The sequence below is a fragment of the Quercus lobata genome, unplaced genomic scaffold, assembly GCF_001633185.2.
Source record: "Quercus lobata isolate SW786 unplaced genomic scaffold, ValleyOak3.0 Primary Assembly Scq3eQI_140, whole genome shotgun sequence".
Classification (NCBI taxonomy): domain Eukaryota; kingdom Viridiplantae; phylum Streptophyta; class Magnoliopsida; order Fagales; family Fagaceae; genus Quercus; species Quercus lobata.
The window spans coordinates 16,530-31,467 of NW_022154790.1; the positions used below are offsets into that span (position 1 = coordinate 16,530).

Below are 14,938 nucleotides of genomic sequence, written 5' to 3' on the forward strand. Positions count from 1 at the left end.
ATTGATGGCTGAAGCAAACTTCTAGGTAGTATTCCACTTCCATAAAATTACAATTTTCACATTGTTGGCTTACCAAATATTCTAATGCTATTAGTTATTTTACATCACATGAAAATAATTTCAAACTTCAATTTTTTTTCAATTAATGATAAAGCACAACAAATAATTTCATTTGAATAACTCCAATAACCAAGAAGCAGAGACAAACAATCAATAACACACACGACTCAAGTTACTAAAACATTGTGCAAATTAGATAACACATGAATTACAATTGAAATCATAAAATAAACACACATCACTCCATTAATCATTACAAAAACTAAATGAACACCACAATATTATTAAAATTATTTACAATACAAGAGAAGGCTGAGACTTTCTGTGCTGCATCTTATGGCTGAATTGATAAGCTGCAATGTTTTGAAGCATGGAATCATTAGATGAGTATAAATTGAAGAAAATCCACTGGTACTAAGAAATGTAAATCCAATGCAATCATTCACTAGATTGAACACTGAAAATTAAATAATTAAAAAAATATATCTTACCAGTGGCAATTTTAAGCACAAGGAACATCCTTTTCTGAGAGAACAATCTTCCAAGATCATCTGTCAATTTAGAAACAAGAAGAATCAAATATATTTAAAATAATGCCAATTTCACAAAAATATAGATTTCGTACATCCTTGATAATATGACTTTATATTTTTGCATTGCATCTACTCCTAGTCAGAAAATACAGGCCAAATAAGCTCATTAACACCATGTTCAGTTCACTTTTAGAGAGAGGAAATGAAAAGATTACAAGATTTTAAAATTTTCTCCCATCAAAGACAAGAATAGAGTTCATAATTTGTCTACTCTTTTATTCTCCATAGACTCAATCTTTAAAACCAAAAAACAATTATCTTTTTCATTCCATAACATACTTTTTTTTTTCAATTTATTTCTATCTTAAATGATTATTGCCCTTTTGCTTAAAAAAAACAAAAACAAAAAATCCGTCTTGGTTAGTTGTTTTTTTATTGTGAATTAATTCAATAAATACAACCAAAAAAACAGAGAGACAAGAATAGAGTTCATAATTTGTCTACTCTTTTATTCTCCATAGACTCAAATCTTTATAACAAAAAAATGACAAATTATCTTTTACTTTTCATAACTTTTTTTTTTTTCCAATTTGTTTCTATCTTAAATTAAGAACCAAAGAAAAGTAGAAAAAAAATCATATTATTGCTATAATATGTATTACCCTTTTATTTTTAAAAAAGAAAAAGAAAAGTAGAAATGATTTCTGGGTTAGTTGTTGTTTATTGTGATTTAATTCCACAAACATTCAGACTTTTAGGTTAGTAAGATAGAAAAACAGAGCATACGTAGAAGAGAAGAGGAAGAAAGATTTTAGCCCTTACCTACTCAGTACTCACCAAAACTGAATTTGACCATCTTGCCCCAATCTTTGCCGACCTCTCGCTCATAATCTCTCCTTAACTCAGGACAACGAACAATCTCCAGTTCTCTTAGGGCAGTGAGGCGATCCATCCCTTCTGGCAGAGACGATAATTTTTGGCATCTCCAAATCTCAAGCTTTCGAAGAGAACTAAGATCGGGAAGCCACTCTGGCAATACCCCCAAGTACTTACAATCAAAAATAGATAAAAATTGTAGAGTGTCGGCAGATCCTTTAAGCCCTTGGGGCAAACTCACTAATTGTGGTAATCCCCCAATATGGAGTGTTTGAAGACTTGTCGGGTAGTCATCCCTTTCCATTAAGTTAAGTTCTTCACAATATGTAATATCCAGATATTCCAACGCGGTTAGGTGTTTCATACCTTGCGGCAAAGATATCAGGCTTTCACAAAATTCGAAGCTCAAGCAGCGAAGGGTGGTGAGGCGTTGGATTCCTTCATTAAAACACTCTAGTCTATGACAGTTGTAAAAGGACAAATATCGAAGCGAAGACATGCACTCTACTCCGTTGGCAGGTAAACGCGTTTGTTTTGTGGTTATCACAAAATATCTGAGGCTAACCATCTTTCTTATATCCCTTGGCAACTCTTCCAGAGCTGTACAGGCCCGTAATATCAAAGTTTCCAAATTTTGTAGATCGCAAATGGAGTCAGGCAATTTCTTTATTATCTTATTTCCACATAAGTTGAGATATCTCAAATGCTTCAAAGTACTAATGGAGCTTGACATCGTTTCCAACGTTGAATTACTTAAATTTAGCAAGCGCAGGTGCTTAAACCTTGAGATGCATGTTTCCACCAAAGATTCATTAATATTAATAGAATCAATTTGGCCCCGATCATCAGTTGAGAAATTAATAGTCCGCATGTTGTTACTCAACTTGTGTAAAAAAGTTACTGTTGCATCAACACCACATTCACGGTCCAAAATTGAAACGTGTCTAGCCTTTTCAAACTTGTTGGTGTTATTAGTGTCTTCAATTAAGCAATAATCATTTTGTGCAACATATAATGAAAGATCATGTAACAGATCATGCATTTTAAATGACCACCGAATAGTGTCATAGATTTCAACTTCTTGAAAGAAAGATCTTGATAACAACTCTTTTAAATATTGTTCTCCAATATCTTCCATCTCTTCAGTACTTTCGTTGGACTTTTTGAGGAGCCCATTTGCCATCCAGCACTGAATTAAATCCTGATTACGATATCTAAAATCCTTTGGATACAATGAGCAATAAGCAAAACATTGTTTCAAGTACGATGGCAATTTATTGTAACTCAGTCTTAATGCCGGTAAAATGTCATTTTCCTTTTGCTCCAGTTTCCATATCTCATTATCCCTTATAGAGATCCAATCACGCACCTCGGTTTTAGAATAAAGTAAGCTCCCTAAAGTCTTCACAGCCAAAGGAACGCCTTTGCATTTTTCCACTATTTGTTTTCCAATCTCTACTAGTTTTGGATACTGTTCATGCTCCCCTTCAATGAATGCGCATCTTTTGAACAAGGACAAACAATCCTCGTCTGGAAGACCTCCTATGTCATGGATTGGTCCAGGAGCCATCGCTAAGGCAACTTTGTGGCTACGTGTAGTGACAAGAATTTTACTTCCTTGTGCTCCTATTAACAAATTCTTAAGGTCAATCCATTTGTTACGATCCTCGTTCCAAACATCATCCAAAACGATAAAGAATCTTTTTTCATTTAAAATTCTTCGTAATCTAGCTTGCACTTCATTCAGACTCATGCTTTCACTAATCTCACCACCTGCCAATTTAAGCAATTCTTTTGCCAATTTTAAAACGTCAAAATTTTCTGATACACACACCCATATTCTGGGGTCAAAGCTATTAGCTACCCTTACATCATTATACACCCACTGAGCAAGTGTAGTCTTGCCCAGACCTCCGATTCCCACGACAGAAATCACAGAAATGTTATCATTATCATTTGGGAGCATCAAAAGATCTATGATCTTTTGCTTGTCATCAGCCCTCCCAATAACATCACGATCACGAACAAAGGAGTGGGTCTCCCTGTGCACAATACGATTATCATCGAGTCGCATCTCAAGATGAAATTGATCTCTATCATTTGCTATCAAATCTAGCCTCTTTCTGATCCCCTTGACTCTATGACCCATTTTATTACGGAAGGCAAGCGAGTTCGAAGATGAAAAGAAACAGCATACCTTTCTGCCACTGCCACTGCCACTGCCAGTGCTTCCATATTTTTTCACCACTTGCCTCCGTAGATCTTCACACTCGAATTCATCCAGCACATCCATGGCATCATGAAAGACAACTTTGAGTCGCTCCAGCCAAACGCTCAGCTGGTGGTTTGTTGCTTGCTTCTCCTCAGCATCCAGCAGCACGGCTTGGACGGTGGACATGGTATCCTGAAGCTTTTTCAGATCGCTTTCAATGCTCCATGTCAAGGAAATCTCTTGGTAAGCAAGGGAGCCTAGCTTCTCGATAACTTTCTCTGCAACGGAAAATGCCAACTCCGTCATTTCTCTTTGTTTTGGGAGGTGGAGGAAGGGAGGAGTTGCGGTTGCTGTGAGTTTGGTAAATGAGAATGTTGGTTGGTTTTGCAGTGGTGTGGTACTACTACTGGTGTGAGTGTGAACAAATATTTTGTTGCATAGGAAAACTGGAGATGAACAGAGAGGACAATAATAAGAGAGGAAAGTGCAACGTTTCTTCTTCACTGTTTCTTTGCCTGCTCTAATTGTTTTCTTTCTTTTCGGTCAAAATCATCAGTCCTTCAAATTTCAAAAAGGTAAGCCTTTTAGTCATTTGGTTTTTGACAAATGAAACCCAAATGAAATCAAATGCGGACTAACTTGAAATGTGATTTTCTTTATGTGGGCCACTTGTGAATTTTGATTGTACTTCACAATCTCTCCGTTTGGGAAGTTTTACTACTTTGTCTTTTCTTTATGGTCAGAGTATAATTTGATGATATTTTATTTATAATTTCTCATGACTATAGAATACGTTTTCAAAAGAATTTTTACGATTTTATGAGGTTTTGACCAGTACGTCAAGTCGTCAACTTGTCACCTATATATTATATTGAGTTTATCATCAGAGTATGTACTTATTGTACACTTTCAATTTTTATTTTTTTTCCCCAACCCATTCCGAAGATGATTTTATATATATATATATATATATATATGTATGTTTTTTTTTTTTTTTTTGCATCAAAGCTGAACTTAAAATCATGATAATGACAATAACTTGAACCAAAAACTTGCATAGAATTTCAAAGACATTTTGAGGTGACCTCATTCACATGTCCACACTCTGAGTTTGGACTTCATCGAAACTAGAAATAAATGGTAATTTGGGAAATTAAATGACTTTCGAACTTGGTATAACTGAGAAAATAATAACATATACACACAGATGTTAAAAATGACTAAATATATTTGTTTGCAACCTGATTAAGAAAAACAATAAGAGCTTAAGATTGGAATTTAATGAGTAATGAGGGGTCGTTTGGTATGGTAGTTTAAACAATACTTTTTAGTTTTTAAACAACATTACATGTATTTTCACACAATTTCTTTCCTATATTTTCAAAAAATACAAACAACATTACCAAACGGTCCATTAATTTTTCTAAAATGAGTTATACTATAAAGAACACACTTTTTTAAGCAATGTGAGATAATTTCTTTTTATTTTTTTAGAAACAAATACAAAAAAGGGAAAATGTAGGAGTAACCAATATAATTAATTGAGGCCGAACCAATTATAGGACAACAAAGTGAACCCAAAGCACTTCAGGACAACAATTGTCATATTAAAATCACCAACTGCTTAGAAACCATGAGACCCATCCACAATCTTATTTATTTTTTATGAATTATGTTAGGTATATCATATATTTTATTGTATAATATCTTTTTAAAAAAATACTTGTATAAAAAAAATCAGAATAATTTTTTTATGAGTTTTGTTAGGTATATCATATATTTTACTATATAATTTCTTTTAAAAAAAAGTACTTGTACCCGGTCCCCACCTCTCTCTCTCTCAAATAATTGAACTCAAAGATGGACTACCGTTATTCACAAAGGCTAATAAAAAGCAATTAAAAAAAAACTTTTCTAGCTTTGTCAAAAGCAAATAAAAAATAATTTATAGTTTGTCTGTTTGTCCTCTTTTTGAAACACGGGAAGTGTCAGCGTGTATTATCAAATTTTCAACCAAATCACCCGGTTATCTTTTTATTTTGGTTAAAACCACCAAGTTATTCATAAAGGGTCAGGGTAAATGTGTTAATGGGAAAGTTTTTATAAAAAATTAAAAAAATTATTAAAATAGTGAATTATTTTTTCATTTTTCTATAAAAAGTTTTCTGAAATAGATTATTAATATATACCTTAAGGACAAATATTAGTAAATCTCATCTAAAAAAGTGTTTCCACTAGAAAAAAGTTATAAAGTGAGGCGCATTATCTTAAAAAATAGCTACTATAAAGCTTTATTTTATCTCCTACTATTTAACCAAAAATTCATTGAAATAATATATATTAAAGTTTTATTACAACTCCTACTAATTGAAAATCTAACCATTAGATAAATTACATATTTAAGTTGAAGCCAAACGCACACTAAATAAGGTAGAATTTAAGACCTCACTCCATGATAATGACCCTTTCATGTTTTATGTTTCTTTACACTTTCTATTGCAAATAATTAAAGTTATAAAACGAAAGGCCAATAATTTAGGTGGTTTGGTTGTTCTTTTTTGGCTGCTTATGAGAAATGAAAATTATGAAACCCAATTGAAATTTAAATGCGCGTTAAAATAACATTTTGGAAGTTTTAAAAATGAAAATTTCGATGTACCAACTATATTATAATTAATCCAATTAGTTCATGAAGTTGTTAATACCCGCAATAATAAATAAATAAAATACTTTAATTTGTGGAGAAAACAATAAACAAAGACTTGACTCATACCTCTCTCTCTCCCTCTCTCAAATTATTGAACTCGAAGATGAACCAACGTTGTTCACAAAGACTAAAATATATAAATAAAAACAACTTTTGAAGATTATTAAAAAGCAAATAAAAAATAAATTACAATTTGTCGGTTTGACATCTTTTTAAAAGCAGAAAGTGACAGCGTGTATTATTAAAATTTTCAACCAAACCACTCAGTTGCCTTTTTATATTTTTTTTTTTTGGTTAAAACCACGTAGTTATCTACAAAGGTGTTTCCACTAGAAAAAGCTATAAAGTGACTGGCATTAGGATCCGAATTTCTTAAAAAAAGAAAATTACAATAATTTTCACCACCGATGCACAATATTATGATTCACTTTGTTAAATGAGAACGTTGGTTTTGCAGTGGAACTGGTGTGATTGTGAACACATTTTTCGTTGCGTAGGAAAACTTAAGACGAACAGAGAGAGACGTATAATGAGAAAGTGCAACCTTCCTTCTTCGCTGTTTCTTTTGGTCAAAATCAGTGCTTCAAATTAAAAATAAAAAATAAAAAATAAAAAAGGTAGGCTTTAATAATTTGACTTTTGACGAATGAAATCAAATGTGATTTTCTTTTTGTCGGCCACTTGTGAATTGTTTTTTATTTTTTAGATTATAATGAATAGTAGTTTGGAAAGTTTGCTCGTGAATTGTGAATGTCCTTCAATCTTTACGTTTGTAAAGTAGGTGGTACTTTTTTATTTCTTTATGATCAGGCTATAATTTGATGAATTTGTTTTTATGGAAAATGTTGAATTAAAGTGGGCTACTTCTCAAAAACAAAATTTAAGTGGGCTCTACCTAATAAACAATTGGGATAAACCTACTCAAAAAAAAAAAAAAGGGATAAACGGAGTTTACCAAAAAAAGAAATTGGGATAAACGAATGAGAAATATTATAATGAACGGTAGTTTTGTAAATAAGAAAGTAAGTGGTGGCATTTGTAAAAAAAAAAAAAAAAAAAAAAAAGGCATCTTCCTAGAAATTTCCAGGAAAATATCTTCTATTTTTTCTTTTTTTCTCTTTCCCTTTTCTCTTCTCGGTCACAACCCCTCACACTTCTCAAACCTTGGGAGGCTTAGGGTTGATTTGAATACCGGTTATTGTTGAAAATTAAAATTTAAAAACTAAAAACTGAAATCACTGTAACAAAATAATTTTTAAATATGTGAATAGTATCGTGAGACCCAGTTTTAAAGTTGATTTTGTTGAAAAAAATAGTTTACAGATCTCGTAAACAGTATACGGAATCCACTAAAAAAATCGCATTACTAGGAAACGTAAAACGCACTTCCTAAACAGAGGCTTAATGCATCTGGGGTTGAGGCAAAAACTAAAATTGAAATTTTTTATATATTTAAATGTGACTTGAAAAATTTTAATTTTATTATCTTATTTTAGATACAAAATTATTATTAATTAACATAAATCATGTATAATTTTTTTTAGAAAGCCTATAGATACAAAAAATTTGACAAAATTCTTTACACCTATTGATTGATGTGGTAGTTTGATGGTGGTAGGTAAAACAATGATCAGAGTGATGTTAATGGTAAATCTAAGTGAGAATTAGTAAAAATTTATAAACTCAACTATTGTGAAAAAATGTTGTGAATTTTTATGTGTGTTGCTATTTATTTTTTTTTTTTTAAGTGCTGCATTCATAATATTTTTTAACAACAAATCAAATTCTAGATGTTAAGTTGTTACTGGTTTTAATTTGAACCTATTACTTAAATTATTTTTTTGCTATCAATAACAGCTTGTAACAACCTGCTACTTTTATTACAAAAGCATTATGAAAATGTTGTGAATGTCATTTATTTCTCTTTTATTTCTTGTTTTTAATTTGTTGAAAAAATATTATTTTATTTGTTGGCTAATATTTGGGCTTAATTAAATTAAAATTTGGTGCATTTTTTCGACTTGGGGCCTTGAGTGACCCCATCAATTGCTTATAGTGTAGAGTCGACATTGCCCATGCATATGTATGGAATACTAGCCCGACATATTTATTAAATGGATCAGGATTTCTCAACTCTAACACGACTTGTTTAACAAATTTTACCAGAGTAATACACACACATACACAAATTTTAGTATTAGCCTAATTGATTTGAATTATGAAAAACAAAATAAATAGATTTTTTATTATAAAATTTGGAATTAACGAGTAACTACATCACAAATAATCATTCAAAAACTAAAACATATCTTAGTATTACAAATAATAAATCACAATATGTCAAACAAAATAAACCACAACAACAAATAAGTTTCTATACCTAGAATTTTGAAGGGTATATTGGTAAAATGACATTTAGCTAAATACGTTATGCAAGTCAAACGGATTCTATGAATTGAATTCATGTCAACTTGAATATGACATGAACTCGTTAAATCTCAACCCATAACCTACTATTTTCATGTTGTATTTATGGATTGTGCTAGATTTTGCCACTCCTATAGTTCATTCACAAATAAGCATAATTGAATGTGTATTAAATTTTACAAATTTGTATATAATATATAATGTTTGTATATTTGAAAATATAAAATAGCTACTAATAAAAATAAAAATAAAAATAAGTTTATTTAAAAATGAGAAAAAAAATCATTTAAACTATTATCCATGAAATTCTCAAATTTAATTTGTCCAATCACTATAATAATAATAATAATAATAGTAGGAAAAAATTTAGTTACAAAATCGGTCGTAACCTTATGCTACAACTTTACTTAATAAAATAAATATTACTTGATATTTTGAAAATCTAACCGTTAAATTGCATGCATGTTCTTTACACTTTTAACACACAAGTCAAATTTTGTGTCAATCGGATATTATTTACTATATAATCTATAAACTTATATTTTATGCATAATTTTAAACTACAAAAACTTGTAATTTGAACAATTTATTGATGACATAACTATTGATTTTTAAATTTTTAGAAATTTTACAAGTATTGAGAATATAAAAGAAGATGTAATTCAATGATGAATTTGTCAAAATTCAACTCTAAGAAAAAAATATTAATTAAAGTTGTAGCCTAGCTAAACTTTGTGTTTTTTTTTTTTTATAAAAGTTTGTGCTAATAATAATATTAATAATTATAAATTTTTAAAAAATTTTAATTTTGTAATTTTTTCACATAATAACTAATTTATTTTTTTGATCAGAATTTATAACTAATTTAGATTTTTTTTTTTAAGGAATGTTGGTTTTGCAGCAGGGATACCGGTGTGAAGTGTGAACAAATATTTTGTGGCAAAAGAAATAATAAGCCGAACAGAGGCCAATAATAAGAGAGACGAAGGTGCAACGTTTCTTCTACGCTGTCTCCTTTTCTTTTCAGTCAACATCAGTGCTTCAAAATTTCATAAAGGTAGGCCCTTTGCTTGTTTGCTTCTTTAACAATAAAACCCAAATGAAATTCAAATGCGGCTTAAATTCAACCGTGGTTTTTGTTGCAAAGGAAAACTTAACGTAGCAGGCCAATAGGCCCAATACTGATGAGAGAGGAAAGTGCAACGTTTCTTCTTGGGATCACCGTTTCTTTGCAGTTTGCACGCTTTGTTTATTTTCGGTCAAATCAGTGCTTCAAATTTCAAAAAGATAGGCCTTTAATTATTTTATTTTTGACAAATGAATTCAAAATGCGGACTAAACTCAAACGTGATTTTATTTTTGTCGGCCACTTTTGAATTGTGGTTGTCCTTCAATCTTTAAGTTTGGCAAGGTTTTTGTTTTTTTTTTTTTTAATGCAAAACTGCACTTTAAGTTTATTCAGATTTTATTTCAAATTTTCAACTTTATTTTTGTCCATTTTAGTTTTCTAATTTTTAAATTTATTTAATTAATATTTTTTCATAAACTTTTGTTATATATTGTGGTTAATTTTTAAATTTTATAAATTTTTCTTCAATTTTTTTAAATTTTAAAAATTCAATTAATGATTGAAAAATATTTTCAAGATCTTTTTTTTCAAAAAATATTAACAAAAATTAACGAAAAGGATTTAATTGAATAAATTTGAAATTTAGAAGATTGAAGTAAACGAAAATAAAGTTAAAATACTGAAATGAAATCTGAAAAAAATTAGAAAATTAGTTTTGTACTCTAACTTCTTCTTTTTTCCCTTTATGATTAGGGTATAATTTTATGATTTTTTTTAGCAAATTACAACCTATCTACTCATGATTTAGTTTGGTTAAAATTTAAGTTACCTACATGTAATTTAAAATTTGACATTTTATCCACATGAAATTTGACTGAAATTTAAGTTATCTACTTATAATTTGAAATCTTATTATGCAAGTATTCTATTAGATTCTTTTTTATCTTATTTAATCTTGTATTTTTTTATGTTTTTGGAGGGGTGAGACATAAAAATCGAACAAAATTATATATTTAGCCTTATTTTTATTGGAGGTAGGTTACATTGTTACAAAAATCTAACCTCAAGTACATAAAGTGTCAAATTTCATACCACAAATAGACAACTTAAATTTTGGCCAAATTTTGTAATTTGCACCCCTTTTTTTTTTTTATAATAAATTTCTCATGAATATGGAATGTCAACCGTCACCTATCATATCGAGTTTATCATTGGAGTAAGTCCTTATAGTTCAATTTCAATTTTTTATCCTATATTTAATACAACATCAAGAAATGATTTTTTTTTTTTTTTTTTTTTTGGCATCAAGCTTAACTTAAAATCATAACAATTAACAATTACAATAACTTGAACCAAAAACTTGCATAGAACTTCAAAGCAAAAGCATTCCCCGGAGACCTCATCCACATGCCCACACACTTGCCTTGATTTTGGACTTGGAAAGTTTACTACTTCCTTATTTCTTTATGATCAAGCTATAATTTGAGGAATTTATTCATGAATATGGACTACAGAATACGTTTCCAAAAGAATTGTTACGATTTTATGAGGTTTTAATTTTGACAAATACGTCGACTTTCGTCTATCATATTGAGTTTATCATTGGAGTATGTCCTTAGTGTTCACTTTCAAATTTTTTTCCCACTCATTTGAAAGGTGATTTGATAAAATTTGATCTTATATTTAGGTTGAGCTTGACATTATTTTAAAAAGTCAGTTTTTTTAAATTATTTAGCTTTTTTTTTTTTGCTATTCAGCTTATTTTTGCTACTATTAATGTGTTCTATTATACTTGTTTATACTATTTATAGGTCTCATTCTACTATTTTAGCTTCCTTTTTAACTTTATCTACAGTATTTTTAGTAAAAAATTTTCAATTTCAACTAAATAAGTTGTTCTCAAATTGACTATTTTTGTTTGCATCAAAGCTTAGTTTAAAACCATGATAATTACAATAACTAGAACCAAAAACTTGCATAAAATTTCAAAAGACATCAGGTGACCTCATCCACATGTCCACACATCCATTAGAGTGGAGGTTTCTTGGAAATTTCTCGCATAAAATGCCAAAGGCATATCATGCGTAAAAGTAACCAAGCCCCACATCTGCATTCAGCTCTAGAAAATTTGAAGCTTTGTCCACCGTTCCCATCCACCACTTTCTCTCTCTCTCAAATTATTGAGCGCCAAGAAGAAGATGAACCAAAACAGTTGACAAAGACTAATAAGAAGCAATATACAAAGGTCCTCTTTTCGAAACGCGGGAAGTGTTGGCATGTATTATCAAATTTTCAACCAAACCATTTATTTGTTTTTCGGTTTTTGCTGCACTATTATTATTATTGGTGGGAAAGTTTCGTTTAAAATCAGTTTATTTTGCTATAATTTAAAAAAAATTATTAAAAAATTTTGAGATAAAAATTAACTGAAATGATATAATAGAAGTCATAAATATTACTAAAAAAAACTCATAAATAATAAAAATAAACTAAATAATAAAATAAATTAACAAAAATAGTTTTTGCCAAAAATAAGCGTGAACTCCTATTTTCTTTTTTCCGCATAGATAAGATAAACCAACATGAACACCACCTGCAACAGAGGCCAATAATCAGAAGATGAGGACATACCTTGCTTCTTTTTTTTTTTAAATGATAGAATTTAAACCTTGCTCCATGATAATTGACCTTTCATGTTTCTTTACACTTCTATTGCAATGAATCAGAATCACTAGCATTTTTCATTTTGTGCATTTTTAATTTACATCTTTTTTATTATTTTAAAAATAAAAAGTAAATTATCTATATTCATCTTAGAGCATTCACATCAGTTCGTGTAAATTTATCATCTATTTTACACCGAAAAAGCTACATTTTCTATTTTATACATCCAATTTTACAAAACACCCACATCAGTTCATCTATTATACACTATATTTTATATAAATAATATTTTTATATTCTTTTTTTAATATTATTTTACCTACCGTTTCTTTTTCCAATATATCCTTTTCTTTCTTCTTTCTTTCTTTTTCTTTTACCTCTATCGCTTCCTCTTTCTTTTCTTCCTATTCTTTCTTCTTCTTTCTCTCACGGTCAAAACCCAGAGAAACCCAGAGGCACCAGAGCTTTTCTTTCTTTTTCTTTTATCTCTGCCGTTTCCTCTTTCTTTTATTCCTCTTCTTTCTTTCACGGTCAAAACCGATCTCCATCAACACCGATCTCACCGATCTCCGTCAACCCATCACCGATCTTCATCAACGCCGATCTCCATTAAAACCGATCTCCATCAACATCGATCTCACCGATCTCCATCAACGCCGATCTCCATTAAAACCGATCTCACCGATCTCCGTCAACCCATCACCGATCTCCATCAACGCCGATCTCCATTAAAACCGATCTCCATCAACACCGATCTCCGTCAACCCATCACCGATCTCCATCAACACCGATTCACATCACCGATCCAAATCGCCTCTCCAATCCACGATCCACAATCACCGATCACCGATCAAACGATTTTGTTCTAGTGGTTGATTTTGTTGTTGATTTTGTGGTTGATTTTTTATGTTTGTAGTTGATTTTTGATTTTGTGTCTGTGGGAGTGTGTCTCAGAGGAAGAAAGAACATGACGAGGGATGGTTTGTTGTGCAGATGGAGAAGAGAGAGAAAAAAATGAGCGAACCAGAAATTATTAAAATATTGTATACACAAGCTACAGTAACCGTGTATATATCCACGGTTACTGTAGCTCATGGAAAAATATACACGATTATACAAGACTTTGGAAGCACTGATGTAGAGCAATTTTGCTTCAAAATGTGTAAAAATAGTAGTTTTTTCTATTATACAAGAGTTTCCACCCACTGATGTGAATGCTCTTACGTTACATAAATTACTCATAACAGTAGCACTAAAAATAATACAATAACATTAATAGCCAATATACAACAAGCATTGGAACACTATTTTGCAGATTTAGTACATCAAAGGAATAAAATAATGAATCCAAATGACAGATCACTCACTAGTCATCTAGAATCACCAAAAAAAAAATCTTTTTTAAATAATATAAATAGTAAGTGGTAATAATAAAAGCTCCATTGACCCATTAAAAAAAAATCCTGCATAACCCAAACAATATAGGTTTGACTGATGGAAATATTTCCATCTAGAAATGTTGGTGTATTTTCTTTACAGGATAATAATAATAATAGGATTTTATTAATGTGTGTCCTAAGGAGCACACTTAATAGGATTTTATTAATGTGTGCCTTAAGGGCACACAATAATATATCAATTTTGAAAAAAATTTAGTAAAAATTGAAAAAATTTTGACAATTTTTTCAATTTTCAATAAAACTTTTTTAAAAAAGGATTTGTTAATGTGTATTAGGACAAACATTAACCAGACCCAATAATAATAATAGGTTTGCTACAACACATCCCCCTTGTAATTTTTCTGTACAAAGTAGAAAACTACATCATTGAGGTGAGAAGAAAGGCTTTACTAAAGAAGGAAAAAGGATAACACCAGAATTGTGTATGAGAATAATATCTTACACTATCAAGTACAATTACATCAGTAAGTTATGTCATGATTCAACGCACTTTTTCAAACAACGTGAGACAATTATTATTATTATTATTATTATTTTTTTGAATCAAACACACAAAAAGGAACAGGAAAAATGGTTTAAGAGCATTTTCAGCAGTGGAGCTAAAAAACTATAATACTATTTTAGCTCCATTAATATAGCAAAAGAGGCTTCCAGCAGTGGAGCCAAACCCAAAAAATTTGGCTGATTTGCTACAGTGCACATTTATATCTATAAATGTGCACTGTAGCACTCATATATATAAAAAAAAAAAAAAAAAAAAAAATTTAGTTCAACACCAGATTAAAATAATAAAAACACACTTTACTTTTTTCATTCTTTCATCCTCTCTCCGCACTCTGTTTTTCATTCTCTCTCCGTGCACTCTGTTCTCTCAAGCTCTCATCTCCCAGCCAACTCCACGCCGTCGCCATCGCCGTCTTAGTCGAGCCT

The 14,938-nt window shown here is 30.3% G+C and overlaps 1 protein-coding gene across 2 annotated transcripts; it reads right to left on the reverse strand.

Annotated features, from left to right (window-relative positions):
* Window positions 1-279: 279 nt before the first annotated feature.
* On the reverse strand, window positions 280-4,231 carry LOC115973381 (putative disease resistance protein RGA3). Of its 2 annotated transcripts, none has more exons than XM_031093643.1 (3): window positions 1,431-4,231; window positions 552-611; window positions 280-413 (listed from the first exon to the last, which is right to left on the reverse strand). In XM_031093643.1, the coding sequence occupies exons 1-3, from the start codon at window positions 3,985-3,987 to the stop codon at window positions 355-357; spliced, it is 2,676 nt and encodes an 891-aa protein (XP_030949503.1). In that variant the 5' UTR covers window positions 3,988-4,231; the 3' UTR covers window positions 280-354. The 2 variants fall into 2 exon arrangements, 1 of the variants encoding a protein (XP_030949503.1); XR_004087704.1 differs by having other exon boundaries at window positions 395-413; window positions 1,416-4,231.
* Between the last annotated feature and the right edge of the window lie 10,707 nt (window positions 4,232-14,938).

Excerpts from the sequence above, each read along its gene's own strand:
- LOC115973381 (XM_031093643.1), bottom strand. The coding sequence starts at position 3,987 with ATGACGGAGTTGGCATTTTCCGTTGCAGAGAAAGTTATCGAGAAGCTA. Across the intron at positions 612-1,430 it reads GATGGTCAAATTCAGTTTTG|ATGATCTTGGAAGATTGTTC; the intron begins GTGAGTACTGAG and ends CTAAATTGACAG. Across the intron at positions 414-551 it reads TGTGCTTAAAATTGCCACTG|CTTATCAATTCAGCCATAAG; the intron begins GTAAGATATATT and ends AAAACATTGCAG.